Source organism: Oncorhynchus mykiss, chromosome 1 (genome assembly GCF_057628025.1).
Source record: "Oncorhynchus mykiss isolate SJ-2025 chromosome 1, ASM5762802v1, whole genome shotgun sequence".
Lineage (NCBI taxonomy): Eukaryota > Metazoa > Chordata > Actinopteri > Salmoniformes > Salmonidae > Oncorhynchus > Oncorhynchus mykiss.
The window spans coordinates 29979340-29995097 of NC_143022.1; the positions used below are offsets into that span (position 1 = coordinate 29979340).

Sequence of the window (15758 nt, forward strand, 5' to 3'; positions counted from 1 at the left end):
ACAGCTTACTCATGAACCCACAGGAAAAAGCCCATATTCCTCTGGGTAAAACAAAACCAAGGACAAATCACTGGTTTTAGAACAGCAAATTATTTGGTAAATGTAAAGGGAACTTGCATTTACAGGATTGTTGGGTGACCTTGCAAAAGGGTTACACACTCTTAAATTGCAAGAGATACAATTAACTTTGGTGTATTGACCATGTAGTGTATCTACTGTGTTAGTAACAAACATACACACAGAACAGTTAACTATTTGTAACATTTAAATATGAAAGAATTTAACAACTCATTGATTGAGAGAATGAGGGAAAATTGCAATAGTTATCTGTCCCAAAACACAGGCACTCATCCTGCTTGCTAACTGTATGCTCTCACACACACACACACACACGCACACACACACACACACACACACACACACACACACACACACACACACACACACACACACACACACACACACACACACACACACACACACACACACACACACACACACACATATCAGAGAATACAAGAAGATGGCCATCTGGCTGATACGAAGACTGAGCTTTTTAAGTTGTCTCCTTGTTCGTTTTCTTCTGTCTTGTCAAAGGCTCCAAGAGACGACAGCAGAACAAACAAGTGACAGAGGGAATGAGGGAAGCGCTGGCACCAAACAAAACGCTGTACTAGCCTGGAAATTAACCAACACCCAAATAACCCACAACACTGGACAGGGTGGCTACCTTACTGAGAGGGCACAGACAACATGATAACAGATCAGTTTAACAAACAAAAACACACTTACCATCCTTATCAGCTCTCCGGAAAATCTGTTAAGACAAAATAGGAGCTCTGCATTAGCGAAGGGACTAGTCACGTGAAAAGTGTCAAGACATAAAACATGATAAAACATGGCAAAAAAGGTAAATGATACCATAACGCCTAAAAAGATACTAGCTACAGACACGGAGACAGTAAATAAGCCTGCCTGAATGGCTAGTTAAGAGTAAGTGAAAACCCAGTGTAGTCTTGTTTGAAAAGCCTGACCACATTGTGCACTCATGTGTGTAATAGCACAGTTAAGGCTGCAGGGTAGAGTAAGAAAAAGCATTTGTTTGTCACTGGAAAAGCAGTATTCACACCAGTTTAAAACACTAATACGTTTTCTGTAACCATCGTTATATCTGGTGGGGGGTACATATTCATGTGTTGTTTCTTTCTATGCTTTTGAAAGCGGTGAGTGCATTTCATCCATGAATGAGCTTAACAGTATAAAATACTGTGTATACTGTAGGTGTTTGTCCTTCGTGCGTTTGTTGATACTATCTATTTGCTTCACCAGATTGATGAGCACTTGAGTAGTTTTAATAAAACAAATCAGGGGTAAATAATTGACCATGAAAATGGACATGTGACGTAGAGAACACACCATACATTTATTGGGATGAGTCTTGTCCTGGAGGCAGAACTGAGAGATTACCCCTAGATGGGCCAGCTGCTAAGTCAAAATTGGCTTCATTTTAGATTAGGGTTAGGCATTAGGGTTAGCAGTGTGGTTAATGTTAGGGTTAAGGTTAGGTTTAAAATCAGATTTTATGACTTTGTGGCTGTGCCAGTTAGTGACCACTCTGCAGAGCTGCCTCAAGAACAAGATTCATGATGTAAAACACTAATGAGCAAAAGAAATACAGGTACCTACTCTCCAGAAAGACTCATCCTCACTGACATGATTAGAAAAGGTGCATTAAAATATTACATATCATGCAAAATGTAAAGCAACAGAAGTGGGGAATAATATGACAAAGGTGACAGACGTTTGTGTATAGAATTGGCCAATTTGGTGTTGAGGGGCTTGTCTGATCATCCATTTGTCAGGCCTACCAGCATGGTGTCACATAATGTAGGTGACCCAATTTCACTTCGTTTCAGATAAAAAAACATATTTGACAAAAAAAGGGGACAAACACCAAATGCACACACTGCTCCTCTAAAATATATAGAATGAAAACGACATCAAAGAGTATCACTTACTAAGACAACTATAAAACAACTAGAGCAGCTCAGTTCCCAGGGGCCAGGGTGTGGTTTGCTACTGCTATCCAGCGGTTGGAACTGGTTCAGGGAACAGAACTGAAAACCGTAAAATATTTTTTACAGAGGAACAGAACCGAGAATGAAAGTGATCAATACTGTTCAAGAACAGAACGGTTATTATGCAGCCTACTTAGCCTACTCAATCACTTTTTATAGCTACTGTTACTACAGGCCCCCTGGGCCATATACAGCATTCCTCAGCATTCCTCACTGAGTTCTCTGAAATCCTATCGGACCTTGTAGTCACGGAAGATAATATTCACATTTTTGGTGCCTTCAATATTCACATGGAAAAGTGCACAGAACCAATCCAAAAGGCTTTCAGAGCCACCATCGACTCAGTGGGTTTTGTCCAACTTGTCTCCGAACCTAAGCATTGCCACAGTCATACCCTGGAATAAATATTATGGACCTAAATGTTTTTCCTCATATTCCTGGACTATCAGAACACCATCTTATTACGTTTGCAATCGCAATAAATAATCTGCTCAGACCCCAACCAAGGATTATAAAAAGCTGCACTTTAAATTCTCGGAAAACCCAAAGATTCCTAGATGCCCTTCCAGACTTCTCCCACCTACCCAAGGACGTTGGAGTTAAAAAATCAGTTAACCTCCTAACCAAGGATCTAAATTTAACCTTGTGTAATATCCTCTAAAAACAAAAAACATTTGTCACAAGAAATTAGGTCCCTGGTATACAGAAAATACCCGAGCCCTAAAGCAAGCTCCCAGAAAATTGGAACGGAAATTACGCTGAATAAAAACAATCCAAAATGTATTTTTGATACAGTCACAAAGCTAACTAAAAAGCAGCAATCCCCAAGTCCAAGAGAAGATGGCCTTCACTTTTACAGTGATGTATTCTTTAACTTCTTCGACGGAAAGATCATGATCATTAGAAAGCAAATTGCGGATTCCTCTTTGAATCTGCGTATTTCTCCAAAACGCAGTTGTCTTGAGTTTACACAGAACTGCCAGGACCTAAGATAAATGGAGACACTCAAGTTTTTTAAATCCTGTATCTCATGACACATTCACAAACCTTCCAGTTGCCTACTGGACCCGATTCCTACTAAACCACTGAAAGAGTCACTTCCTGTTCTTGACCCTCCTATGTTGAACATAATAAACGCCTCCCTATCCTCCGGATGTGTACCAAACTCACTAAAAGTGGCAGTAATAAAGCCTCTCCAGAAAAAGCTAAACCATGACCTGGAAAATTAAAAGGTAATAATGAGAGAGAGAGGAAAAGAATGAGAGACATGACAAACAATAAGCATGAAAATTTGTGAGAAAGAGCGAGGCACAGAATGGTGGGAACAGGGCAAGAGAGAGAGAGAGAGGCAGCGTTCTCCCTGACTTTTTTCCTCATTAAGAATGGATGGATCTGTTTTCCCTAGGCAGTCACTGCTGTGTGGAGTAGGGCTGTGGAGGAGAGAAGAAAGGAGAATAATGGGGCTGTAAGAAATACTGTACAAAGAACAGATACTGTGAGTTTTCTCTTCTAATCAGATGGGTTTTCAATACTCACATACCTTTAAATATACAGTAGGTCCTGGACGTCTCAAGTTTTTGCTATAACGAGTTAGAATACCTAATGATAAGCTGTAGACCATACTACTACCAAGAGAGTTGTCATCTATATTTTTCGTAGCTGCCCACCACAAACCAATGCTGCCATTAAGACCACACTCAACACAAGCAATAAGCAAACAAGAACATGTACATTCAGAGGAAGGGTTTCTCATGGCTGGGGATTTTAATGCAGGGAAACTGAAATCTATTTTACCTCATTTTTTACCAGCATGTCACCTGTGCAACCAGAGGTGACAAACTCTAGATCACCTTTCTCCACACACAGAAACACATACAGAAACCCTCCCTTTGGAAAATCAGATCATAACTCTATCCTCCTGCTTACAAGCAAAAACTCAAAACAGGTAGTACCAGTAACTATCTTACACTGACTCTATGCACACTCACTGGACTCTACTCACAAACTCACACATACTTACACCCCAACACACACCCTACATACGGCCACACACACATAACATGTGCAAACATGCATACTGACAGAACACGCACTTTCACACTCACCACATACCATGCATTCAGACCCCTTGACCTTTTCCACATTTTGTTAGGTTACAGCTTTAGTCCATGTATAAAATTATATTTTTCTTCATCAATCTACACACAATACCTCATAATGACAAAGCGAAAACAGGTTTTTAGAAATATTATTTATATTTATTATTTACATTTACATAAGTACATGAGTACATTTACATTTACATAAGTATTCAGACCATTTGCTATGAGACTTGAAATTGAGCTCAGGTGCATCCTTTCCATTGATCATCCAACAGATGTTTCTTCACCTTGATTATCGTCCACCTGTGGTAAATTCAATTGATTGGACATGATTTTGAAAGGCACACACAGAGAAAAAACCAAGCCACGAGGTCGAACAAATTGTCCGTAGAGCTCCGAGACAGGATTGTGTCTAGGCACAGATCTGGGGAAGGGTACCAAAAAATATCTGCAGCATTGAAGGTCCCCAAGAACACAGTGGCCTCCATCATTCTTAAATTGAAGAAGTTTGGAACCACCAAGACTCTTCCTAAAGTTCCTCTGTGGAGATGGGAGAACCTTCCAGAAGGACATCCATCTCAGCAGCACTCCACCAATCAGGCCTTTATGGTTGTGACCAGACAGAAGCCAAGTCTCTGATTGTCCTTGAGCCTGGACTTAAACCCGATTGAACATCTCTGGAGAGACCTGAAAATAGCTATGGAGATCTGCAGAGAAGAATGGGCGAAACTCCCTGAATACAGGTGTGCCAAGCTTGTAGTGTCATGCCCAAGAAGACCCAAGGCTGTAATCTCTGCCAAAGATGCTTCAACATAGTACGGAGTAAAGGGTCTGAATACTTATGTAAATGTGATATTTCCGTTTTTTTATTTTATTTGAATTTCTAAAAACCTGTTTTTGCATTGTCATTATGGGGTATTGTGTGTAGATTGCTGAGGATTTAAAAATATATATATTTTAGAATAAGGCTGCAACGTAACAAAATGTGGAAAAAGTCAAGGGGTCTGAATACTTTCCGAATGCACTCTCCACTGCTGCTACTGTCTATTAACTATCCTGTTCACTTTATCCCTACCTATATGTACATACAATAGCTACCTCAATTACCACGTACCCCTGCACATCAACTCGGTTGTGGTATTCCCTGTAAATAGCCACATTATTTTATTTTTTACTCGTCATTGTTATTCACTGTGAATTTTTTTTTTTTTTTTTTATCTTTAACTCTGCATCGTTGGAAAATAACACATAAGTAAGCATTTCACTGTTCTACACCAGCATGTGACAAATAACATTATTTTAAAAATCCTGGAACACATAGCAAGCAATAAATAATATTAATTAATACCATATGTTTGTCCTTCAAAAAGAGATAACATGCAATTAAAGCAAGTAGTAAAGTCTGGTATGGCTGAGCCTAAAAACGGTGCAAATGACAACAACATTTACATTTCATGGCCAATAATCCAACTAAAATCTTCTGTAAATGTCACTTGCTGGATCTATATGGACAGTTTAATTAAAAACCTTCAATAATCACCTCTAAGTCACTCACAGAGCTAGAATGTCCTAGAGCAATACACTACATCGACAGGCAAATGCAGAAGCAAACTACATTGCTAATACTGTATACCTAGTATACTGTATGAGGCTGCGTTGTCATTCAGTGTACACTAGGTGCAGTCAAGACTTTATACAGTATCAGCTGTGCAATTTATTGTGAACTTAAAAGTGGGCTCAGCAGAGAATGTCTTATCTGGTTTTCAATGGCCACCCTGTACAACTCTGTCTCTCTCACTTTCATATACTGAGTACTCTCTCTCCCCTCACCTCACTCTCTTTTTCTCTTGCTCTCTCTCATGCGCACACACACACACACACACACACACACACACACACACACACACACACACACCACAGTCACACACACACCACAGTCACACACACACACCACAGTCACACACACCCACTAGGATACGTCTACTCCTCTGGTCTCCTATAATCAGTTTCCATGCACCACTTCTTTATCATCTTATCTGGGTCTGGGTCTGGGTCTTGGTGTAAAAGTGAACTAGTTTCTCTCACTCTCAGGTTTGTTTTATCCATTAAAGCAATATGTAGATCCCTAGAGAAACGAGCATCAGATACACATAAGGCAATTATGACTAATACTATGGCAACACTTTGACCTATTAAATCAACACTGCTGAGACCAGCTTCAGCAGCCTACCCGACAGTGTAGGCTAATTGCTTGGTACACTGCAAAAGCATAATAAATTATAAAAAATAAGATATGACTGTCAAAGATGTGCTAGTGCATAGTAAAGACAAGATGTCTGACTATCAGTCATATATTAATCTATACCTCTTTATAAGATTTTTAATTAAGACAACATTTAAAGATGCACTATGCAGAAATCCCTCTGCCATTTCCTGGTTGTTAAATTTCTAATAGTTTGCCTAATTTCAGTTTGTGACAAAACAAGCAAGTATAGTTTAAAGAATCATTGCACCTAAACCTCTGTCAAATATATTTTTAACGACAAAAAATATTGTATTTTCAGCTGTTTGAAGCTGGTGTACAAAACTGAAGGTAAAATACCAAAAAACGTAACTTAAGAACAGGAAGCATAGAAATAGCGCACCTATAACATATCTACCGCTTCTTAAACTTAATTTAAATAAGAATGACAAATCTATAAATCCCATTTCTATGTGAATTTGTCCGGATCTCTCAAACAGCTGCTTATTGTAGCTTTAAATTACTGTATATGCATGCTGTGGAATCAAAGGCCAATTATGTAACAAACTGCACACATGTAGGAGCATTTACATCTATTGATATCAATTTGGAGCATGGATAAAAACCGTTTTTTTTTTTTTTTTTAATGTAACCTTTATTTAACTAGGCAACTAAATTAATAACAATTTCTAATTTACAATGACGGCCTACCCCGGCCAAACCTGGACGACGTTGGGCCAATTGTGCGCCGCCCTACGGGACTCCCAATCACTGTCGGATGTGATACATATTCTAGGATGTATAGCCTATAAAACACCACTCAAAGCCAATATGGGGGGACGTAACTCTGAGTAGCCTATTTGATTTGTTTATGGGTGCTTAGAATTATTCCACTATTTATGGAAAATATGGGCCAGATAGGCCTACTGATTACAGAGAAACTTTATTTTCAAGATATTTATAGTGAGTGCATGTGTATTCAGAGAAGCTAGAATTAATGTACAGTATTTGCACAACATTGAGGATGATCTTTGAGCGTAAGTGCGCACTGAATTAAAATGGGACTTTCTCCCGCAAACTATTCCACCTCAGCTACCATATTAACGAATCATGTGCAGATAAGATATCTGGTAACCCTACAATCAAGTTAGCGATACCTACATCCAATATAACAGAGATGCCTTTCCGTGGCTCTGGTGCGAAGAACTGCTCTTGGGCAACCGACGCCTCCTCCTTCGCGTATTCCCGGGTAGAGATGCTTTTGTTGTCGCTCATCTTGGTGACTATCCAGCGGACGAGCCCGTCAATTGCACCGGGCTGGGCGCCGCTGTTTCCGGACTGTGCAGCCGTTGCTGACTCGCTGTCCTGGTCCACGGGTTTTGGTTGCTCTTTGCTGTCCTGAGCCCGGAGTTTCGGTTGTTCTTTTTGGAGCAGTTTGTGGACACCGTCCCTGCAGTAGCGCGCTGCTTGCTCACACATCCTTTTGCACCGGAGCGTTCATGCTGAGCGCTATGGGGCCAATCCCTCCCTCCTCGCTTACATCATCATCGACCCTCCGAACATCTCCGAAAACACACCTCTCCTCAACATCACTTCAAACTTTAAGAGGGTTAGTGGACTATTCCAGGTGACTGTCTATTGATGCCTTGGCAATATTCGATTAGACTAATCAGCATCTTGCCTGATACAGGTCTACTTGCTTAAATATATGAGAAGTTATTGTATATGTAGAAGTTATTGTAAAGAAATGTAAGTAAACGTGTTGAGAGACATTGTACAAAGTGGACTGAAGCACCATGAATTAAGTTAAAGAAAAGTATGAGTCCTTACAACACTACCTCTAACAGATCTCTATCAGTTGTGGGGCAAATTAATCAAGTCACTAGCTAACTACGTTTACATTAGGATAGTGGCATGGTTGAGTGGGGTGGTGTCACCCAGTGTATGTGGTTCATTAATTAAGCCACTGATTAGGCCCCCTGTTGCATTCATAATCTCTGCTAGATGAAAAGTTTGGCTGATGATGATCAGAGACATTGGGCCTCACCATAGAGCGCAGAATTCCCCACCTACATGTTTCATCTGAGCCCCTCTAAATTTTGAGGAATGTCCCTCATTACTAGTGTGTGATGTGTGCAACTATAAAGGCCCATGCAGGATAACCTTTGTGAGTTGAAAGACTCCCTGGTCCTGCCCTTTTCAGAGAGGTGATTAAGTCATTCCAGGCCCCTCTCTTTAATTAGCCAAATCCACCAGAGTAGGAAGAATGCTCTGCCTTTAGAAATATTTAGATATAATTATTGCCATTTTAATGTGTGGCATAAAACTGCATATGGAAATCCTCCACAGCAGTTGAGGAGGAACCCATTCTTAGAGGAAGTCTTGCCTCAGGCGACTAGAAGTGCATCCATCCGCCTCTGGTCTCTTGACAGAAGGCCTGATGCCCAGCAGAGCACAGCCAGTCAGACCTGGCTGGGTTGCACAAAATGGATATCAACAGGACTTCTGTTTATGTGACTCTGGTAACTTGAGCTTCATCTGCCTCATTGCTACCCTACACAGATCAGGCAAACAAGCCCAATACAGGCAGCCCAGCATAGACAGGCCTCTCCTGTGGTCAGGCCCAGATAGATGTGATGCCCCTTAGCAAAGAGCTCGGAGCGTTCCATAGAGGAGAGAGAGAGCTCCTTCACTGGATCATCTTATCTGTCTACTCTGATTACAGTTCAGCTGCATCATAACTGCTAGCCAGTTTCAAACCGACAATCATAAACACAACACATGTCCTTTCTGTCAAAACTGTTCATCCTCTTCTGGTCACCGTCTTCTATTGAGACCGCACAAGATAGGGGTATCAAGAACAATCTGATCATATAACAAGCCCATCAAATAGACCCACAGGCTATGCAGTGGGGGTGGGAGGGAGACATACAGTGGGAAAGTGGTGGTTATTCCATCCATCCCTATTGAGCCGATAGCCTACACAGCACAGCCCACAGTACTAAGTTAGTTCTGGCAGAGGGACTGCTTGACACGGCAGCAAAGAAACAGGGGATTCATGATCCTGTGAAAAATGAAAGAACAATTTGAATTCCGTGGTTAGGAAAAAGAGCCAATATATGTACGTGTGTCTGTACAATGCCCTCCCACTCCCTCATTAAAGCTCTCCTACTCACCAGATTAAAAGCTCTGCCAGGAGACTTCAAACCCCTGCGCAATATTTAAATATGAATGAATTTAACAACTCATTGATTGAGAGAATGAGGGAAAATTGCAATAGTTATCTGTCCCAAAACACAGGCACTCATCCTGCTTGCTAACTGTATGCTCTCACACACACACACACACACACACACACACACACGCACACACACACACTCGCTCTCTCTCTCGTTCTGACACACCTATTCAACTGCTGTTTATGCAAATTGAAACTCTTTTTATATTTCATGCATCTTGAACACCCATCCTGTTCCCACAAATGAATGTAGGAAGTCACTGGTGCTGACACATAATGATTGCTATTTGGAGGAGTAAGTGCTCTCCCTAGTGGCTCTGAGAGGGACATGATCTAGAAGAGATAAAATCCAACAGAGCTAATACGATAGACCATTTCCGCTATAAATATATTTATTATTTAGTCTCACAATGTATAAATCTCCTAAGGCTTTATAAATAGGACAACAACACATTCTTATTTGTAAAATCAATAACTAAATGTGATTACTGTAGCCTACTGATTTAAAACACATTCAACAAATAAGATTCTGTGCTAAAAGTACAAATGTAAGTGCAACAGAAGAAAAACACCCATCTATATGACATTTATTAGCTTGACATTTGCTTAAAACTATATCAGTGTGTAAAGAGTAAACATATTGTAGTATCAACCACATTGTGCATTGAACTGTAGATACTGTATAGAGGAGGTTCACCCTCCTCTAGGAGGTCTTGTCCCTCTGGGCCAGCTCAGGGCAGTAGCCCTTCAGGTAGAAGACCCAGGAGATGCTCTGGCCGTGGCCCTCGGAGCGCGGGCTGGAGATGGTCAGCTTACCACTGCAGGGCCCTCGGGAGCCAGGGGGAGGCCCCTCGAACATAACAAGAATGTTATGGGTCTTCTTGGACCGGATAGTCTCCACGCCCTTCACAGTGAAGGATGGGCTGTCCACCTGGAAGGAGAAGGCTGTGGTCTGGACAAACACATTCTTAAAGGGGATGGACACGCTGGATCCGGCGCGGATGGTGAAGGGGCCCTGGGCTTTGGGAGGGGTGCAGCACCCAAAGAGAGGGAACATGTATTCTCCTCCAAACCCTGAGGAGAGGGTGAGCATGCCACGGATCTCTCCCAACTGACAGGGTTCAAAGTAAACCTCCAGGCTGATGTCTGTGCCTGCCTGGTAGCCAGCTGCAGCGTTGATGTTCTTCTCCACAATGAAGTCAGGACTGTCCGTCTAAGAGAGATATCATATCATCAGATACATCATTTTCTGATCATGCATTCCCCGAGATAATGAATTGAATCTATAATGGAAATGCTATAGCTTGTATTGTCCAACGTCTACAAGATATTCTATAAAAAGTACAATTTGTAGAAAAAGGCAGTAAGACAACAGGTTTCCAGGTAACAGTGGTCATCAAGCATGAGCAGTGTGCCTGGATGTGTGGGTAAATGATTGCAGGTGGATCCAGTACCTTGCAGGCATACTCTGCCTTGACGCGGGAGTAGTTGGTAAACTTGGCAGAGACGGAGTGTCCGCTGCCCAGCGGAGCACGGAAGTAGAGCGGTTTCTCATGCGACGCTGGCAGGGCTTTCAGCAACAGCTCATAGTGGAAGTAGCCCAACTCTCCATTATGAAGAATGAGACGAGCAGTGGATTCGCCCGCACGCAGCGGCTGGTACTCAAATGAAAGAGTGGCCTGCGATTTAAATAAAACCAAACAAAAATGGAACAATCAAGCATTGGTTTGATACAGTGTATATGCTTAGGAAAAGCAATCATAGTCAAGATAATAGATGAAGTCAGGTGCGTGTAGACCCACCTTGGAGAGTGCAGGCGTAGAGAGCTGTGGAGGCACACTGACGTCTGGGCTGCGGCACTCAGCACTGAAGAACAGGCTAATGGGGAGGGGGTTCTCCACCCTGACAGAGGCAGAGGCTGTCTGGCGCACCGGAGTCACCATTTCTATGGTGCTAATGACACCCGGCGCTGTGGCCTTGAAGTTCAGGTAGTAGAACAAGTACTCCCCTGTAGACTCATTACGGAATGTCACCTGGAGGGCAGGGAGTAGAGGAGGACAGGACACATATGGTTAAATACAAAGTCAACTTGGAAAACAGCTGCCTTTGGCATTCTTCATCTATGTGTAGGTAGCAGGGTAGAGTAATGATCTGGGTTTTGCAATCTAAACATACAGTACCTGAAGATAGATAGCATTCTCCTGTATGCATTTATAATGTAGATCTCCACTCACCTTGGCGTTGTACTGGCCCTCCTTGTAAGTGAAGAAGGAGACCTTGTAGTCCCTCTTGGCCAGAGCTGGTACATCCAGATAGTCCAGGCCCTTCAGCGACACAGTGCTGTCTGGCCTCTCTGGCTTCATGATCTCCACTACAGCACGGAACCTGCACACAGAACAGCTTAACACTGGCAGCTAACAAAATTGTGGCAACGTATTAGGAGTGTAGTGGTGGTACCTCTGAGGTTTGGAGAGCCAGTTCTGGACAGGAACCATCTCAGTGTACTGGGTCTTGGAGGGCATCTCGTGGGTGATGGTGGCTACAGCCTTGGGGGCCTCAGCAGTGCCATGCAGAGTGTAGAGCATGCCTGTCCCATCTGGAAAGGAGAAGAATACAGAGCCCTGGAAGAGGCACAGGAGGACAGTAGGGTCAAGCAACAGAGACAAATCACAAGATGCATCTATAGTACATAATGCAATAATATGCTGTATCATATGAACATACTATTTGATTAAAACTAAAATATGTTAATTGTCGGCAACAATAATAATTTGCCATCCTATTCAAGGTTCTTCACACTACAAATAAGCTCAGTCTGTTCTAGAGCCAAGAAAGCACTGCAGTGAAAGTGTCTCACCAGGTGCTTCTTGCCATCGGCGGTCGTGACCATGGGTTTGTATGTGATCTCGTAGGCCTTGTTCTGCTGGTAGGGCTCAATGATGAAGGAGGGAGGGCCACTCCAGTGCTCCCCCTCCATCACAGGCTTCAGAGTCCAGCGCTGGTTGGTGCGGTTGGACAGGGTCAGTGACTGGATGTGCTGACAGCGCACCTGACACACAAAATGCAACACCTGTGAAGAATGAGACGGGTAGAGAAAGGGGAACAAGTGATAGGGAACAATCATTATTAAACACAGGTCTCATTTCCTATGCAGGTTTTGGGTTTATATTGTGCACATGCGTTGTATTAAAGAGATTTCCAAGCAGCCTTACCTCTTTGGTGACCGGGGGTAGGATACAGGAGCCTGCCAGGGTGAGTTTGATGGGCTTGGCTCCTTCTATAGAGCAGGGCAGGTCATCATATCTCAGCTCATGGCTCAGCTCCACAGGGGAAAAGGTCACCTCAAAAGGCACCTCCATGCCGGGGCAGATGTAGCCTTCTACAGGGGTGATGGAGAAGTCTCTGCCAAACCTCTTCATTTCCCACTGGAACCTGACACAGTCACAAGGATGGATACATCAATACAACGGATGCTAGATAATGGCCATTATTACCTATTGTATAAGTATGTAGCAGTAACATAGCATACTTTACATTTTTATGACCATCAATAATAGGAGAGCATACAGTATCTAATAAAGTATTCAACTTTATCATTGACTGACATCGGTTCAATTATTTGAATTCCATTTATTTCGGGGGTTTCTGAGCTCAATGCACAGTTTCTCTACAGAAATCAGATCAAGTCCCAACTGTGTGATGTAATATGGGGTTGAAGTTTCAAACAGGCCAATATTCTACATAGTTTAGTGCAGAAAACATGGTAATTAACTACATAATCCATTACGTGCCTACTTGTCCGGTCTGTGTGGGCCCAGAGATGGAGAGATGAGAGAAAAACGTGCGCTCCAGGGGGATAGAGAGCAGTTGCCTCGCAAGGTACACTACATGACCAAAACCAGTTTGCTGCTATAACAGCCTCCACTCTTCTGGGAAGGCTTTCCAGTAGATGTTTGAACTTTGCTGCTGGGACTTTCTTCCATTCAGCCACAAGAGCATAAGTGAGGTCGTGCACTGATGTTGGGAGATTAAGCCTGGCTCGCAGTCTGCGTTTCAATTCATCCCAAAGGTGTTCGATGGGGTTGAGGTCAGGGCTCTGTGCAGTTCCTGATTCATCACTCCAGAGAATGAGTTTCCACTGCTCCAGAGTCCAACGGCGGCGAGCTTTACACCATTCCATCCGACACTTGGCATTGCACATGGTCATCTTAGACTTGTGTGCGGCAGCTCGGCCATGGAAACCCATTTCATGAAGCTCCCAAAGAACAGTTCTTGTGCTGACGTTGTTTTCAGAGGCAGCTTGGAAATCGGTAGGGAGTGTTGCAACTGAGGACAGACTAATTTTACGCACTACGCACTTCAGCACTCGCCGGTCTGGTTTTGTGAGCTTGTGTGGCCTACTACTTCGCGGCTGAGCTGTTGTTGCTTCTAGATGTTTCCACTTCACAATAACAGCCCGTACAGTTGGCCGGGGCAGCTCTAGCAGGGCAGAAATTTGACAAACTGACTTGTTGGAAAGGTGGCATTGAGCTTTTCAGTAAGGCCATTCTACTGCCAATGTTTGTCTATGGAGATTGCATGTCTGTGTGCTCGATTTTATACACCTGTCAGAAATGGGTGTGGCCTAAAATAGCCAAATTCACTAATTTAAAGGGGTGTCCACATACTTTCGTATATATAGTGTATCTCTACCTGAAAATACATGATCTAACTGATTGATAGTTGGTATTCAGCAGTCATATACACTGAGTATACCATTAGTAACACATTCTTAATATTGAGTTGCATTCTCCCGTTTGCCCTCGTCAGGGCATGGACTCTACAAGGTGTCGAAAGCATTCCACAGGGATGCTGGCCCATGTTGTGCGTGAAAAACCATCAGCGTTGCAGTTCTTGACACAAACTGGTGTGGCAAGCATCTACTACCATACCCAATTTAAAGGTACTTAAATATTTTGTCTTGCCCGTTCACCCTCTGAATGGCACATATATTTGCTCCCGAGTGGCGCAGCAGTCTAAGGCACTGCATCTCAGTGCTAGAGGCGTCCCACCAGGCCCTGGTTTGATTCCAGGCTGTATCACAACTGGCCGTGATTGGGAGTCCCGTAGGGCGGCACACAATTGGCCCAGCGTCCTTAGGGTTTGGCCAGGGTAGGCCGTCATTGTATATAAGAATTTGTTCTTAACTGACTTGCCTAGTTAAATAAAGGTTCAATAAAAATAAAATAAATAAATATACGCAATTCATATCTCAATTGTCTCAAGGCTTAAAAATCCTTCTTTAACATGTCTCCTCCCCTTCATTTACACTGATTGAAGTGGATTAAACAAGTGACATCAATAAGGGATCATAACTTTCACCTGGATTCACCTGGTCAGTCTATGTCATGGAAACAGCAGGTGTTCTTCATGTTTTATAAGTATGCCTTATTTACTTAGAAGAACTGTTAAAATAGTGATGTCAGACAGCATAGAAAGAAGCTCTAGAGATGAGATGACTTAGAATGAAATAATAAAGTCATCAAATAAAACAAATGTAATATACACAACTGAAATATTTTATTAAAGTAAAGTAATGTGAATAAATTATGGTTATTAAGTGATAAGCAGTAAAAGTCAGTCACTACGATCATGGGACACATTTTTTAAATGCTGTGTTGTTACAGAATTCAACCCAGATAGTGCATAGTGCAAAACTAAAAAAATTCAACCGTGATTGTTTTTTAATAATTGAATCGAAACTGAATGAACCTCAAAAAGCACTAATCACCCAGCATTAATGTCAGAGTACCTACCTGGCTCCGATGTCTCCAGTGTTCTGCATGATGATGCGTCTTGTGACCTTGCAGCGCTGAGCGACAGCTCCAAAGGGCAGGTAGTCCTGGTCCAGCTTGACCTCCACTCCCTGACAGCAGCCCTTCAGTACCAGCAGGGGGCGAACCGTGCCCAGACACTCAAACTGCAGCTCTGACGTGAAGGGAGCCATGCGCTGCCTGGGAGAGAACAGCACCTCCACCAGACAGCGGCCCCCAAACGGCTTCAGGGTCACCTCACCTGGCGGGTTCACTGACAGCACCTACGGTACAGGAGAGGAACAC

General features: G+C 42.7%; 2 protein-coding genes across 5 annotated transcripts in view; both read right to left on the reverse strand.

Annotated features, from left to right (window-relative positions):
- necab2 (N-terminal EF-hand calcium binding protein 2) overlaps positions 1 to 8025 on the reverse strand; it is a 126359-nt gene extending 118334 nt beyond the window's left edge. For 2 of the 4 annotated variants that reach the window (XM_090223487.1, XM_090223456.1), the window contains exons 1-2: positions 7584 to 7941; positions 793 to 817 (exon numbers count right to left, since the gene is read on the reverse strand). Coding sequence is in view for 2 of the 4 variants with exons in the window: in XM_036975172.2 (XP_036831067.1) it covers positions 793 to 817; positions 7584 to 7901 (343 nt within the window). In the remaining 2 variants the exon portion in view is untranslated. Of the gene's footprint in view, positions 1 to 792; positions 818 to 7583 lie in introns of all 4 variants that reach the window. The other 2 variants (XM_036975172.2, XM_090223432.1) reach the window with 2 other exon arrangements.
- Positions 8026 to 10034: 2009 nt separating this feature from the next.
- The window catches only part of hydin (HYDIN axonemal central pair apparatus protein), a 73652-nt gene continuing 67928 nt past the window's right edge, over positions 10035 to 15758 (reverse strand). The window contains exons 78-85 of the mRNA XM_021597913.3: positions 15456 to 15736; positions 12873 to 13092; positions 12518 to 12730; positions 12118 to 12281; positions 11895 to 12045; positions 11463 to 11693; positions 11115 to 11339; positions 10035 to 10873 (exon numbers count right to left, since the gene is read on the reverse strand). Coding sequence (XP_021453588.2) covers positions 10364 to 10873; positions 11115 to 11339; positions 11463 to 11693; positions 11895 to 12045; positions 12118 to 12281; positions 12518 to 12730; positions 12873 to 13092; positions 15456 to 15736 — 1995 coding nt within the window. The 3' untranslated portion in view covers positions 10035 to 10363. The remainder of the gene's footprint in view (positions 10874 to 11114; positions 11340 to 11462; positions 11694 to 11894; positions 12046 to 12117; positions 12282 to 12517; positions 12731 to 12872; positions 13093 to 15455; positions 15737 to 15758) is intronic.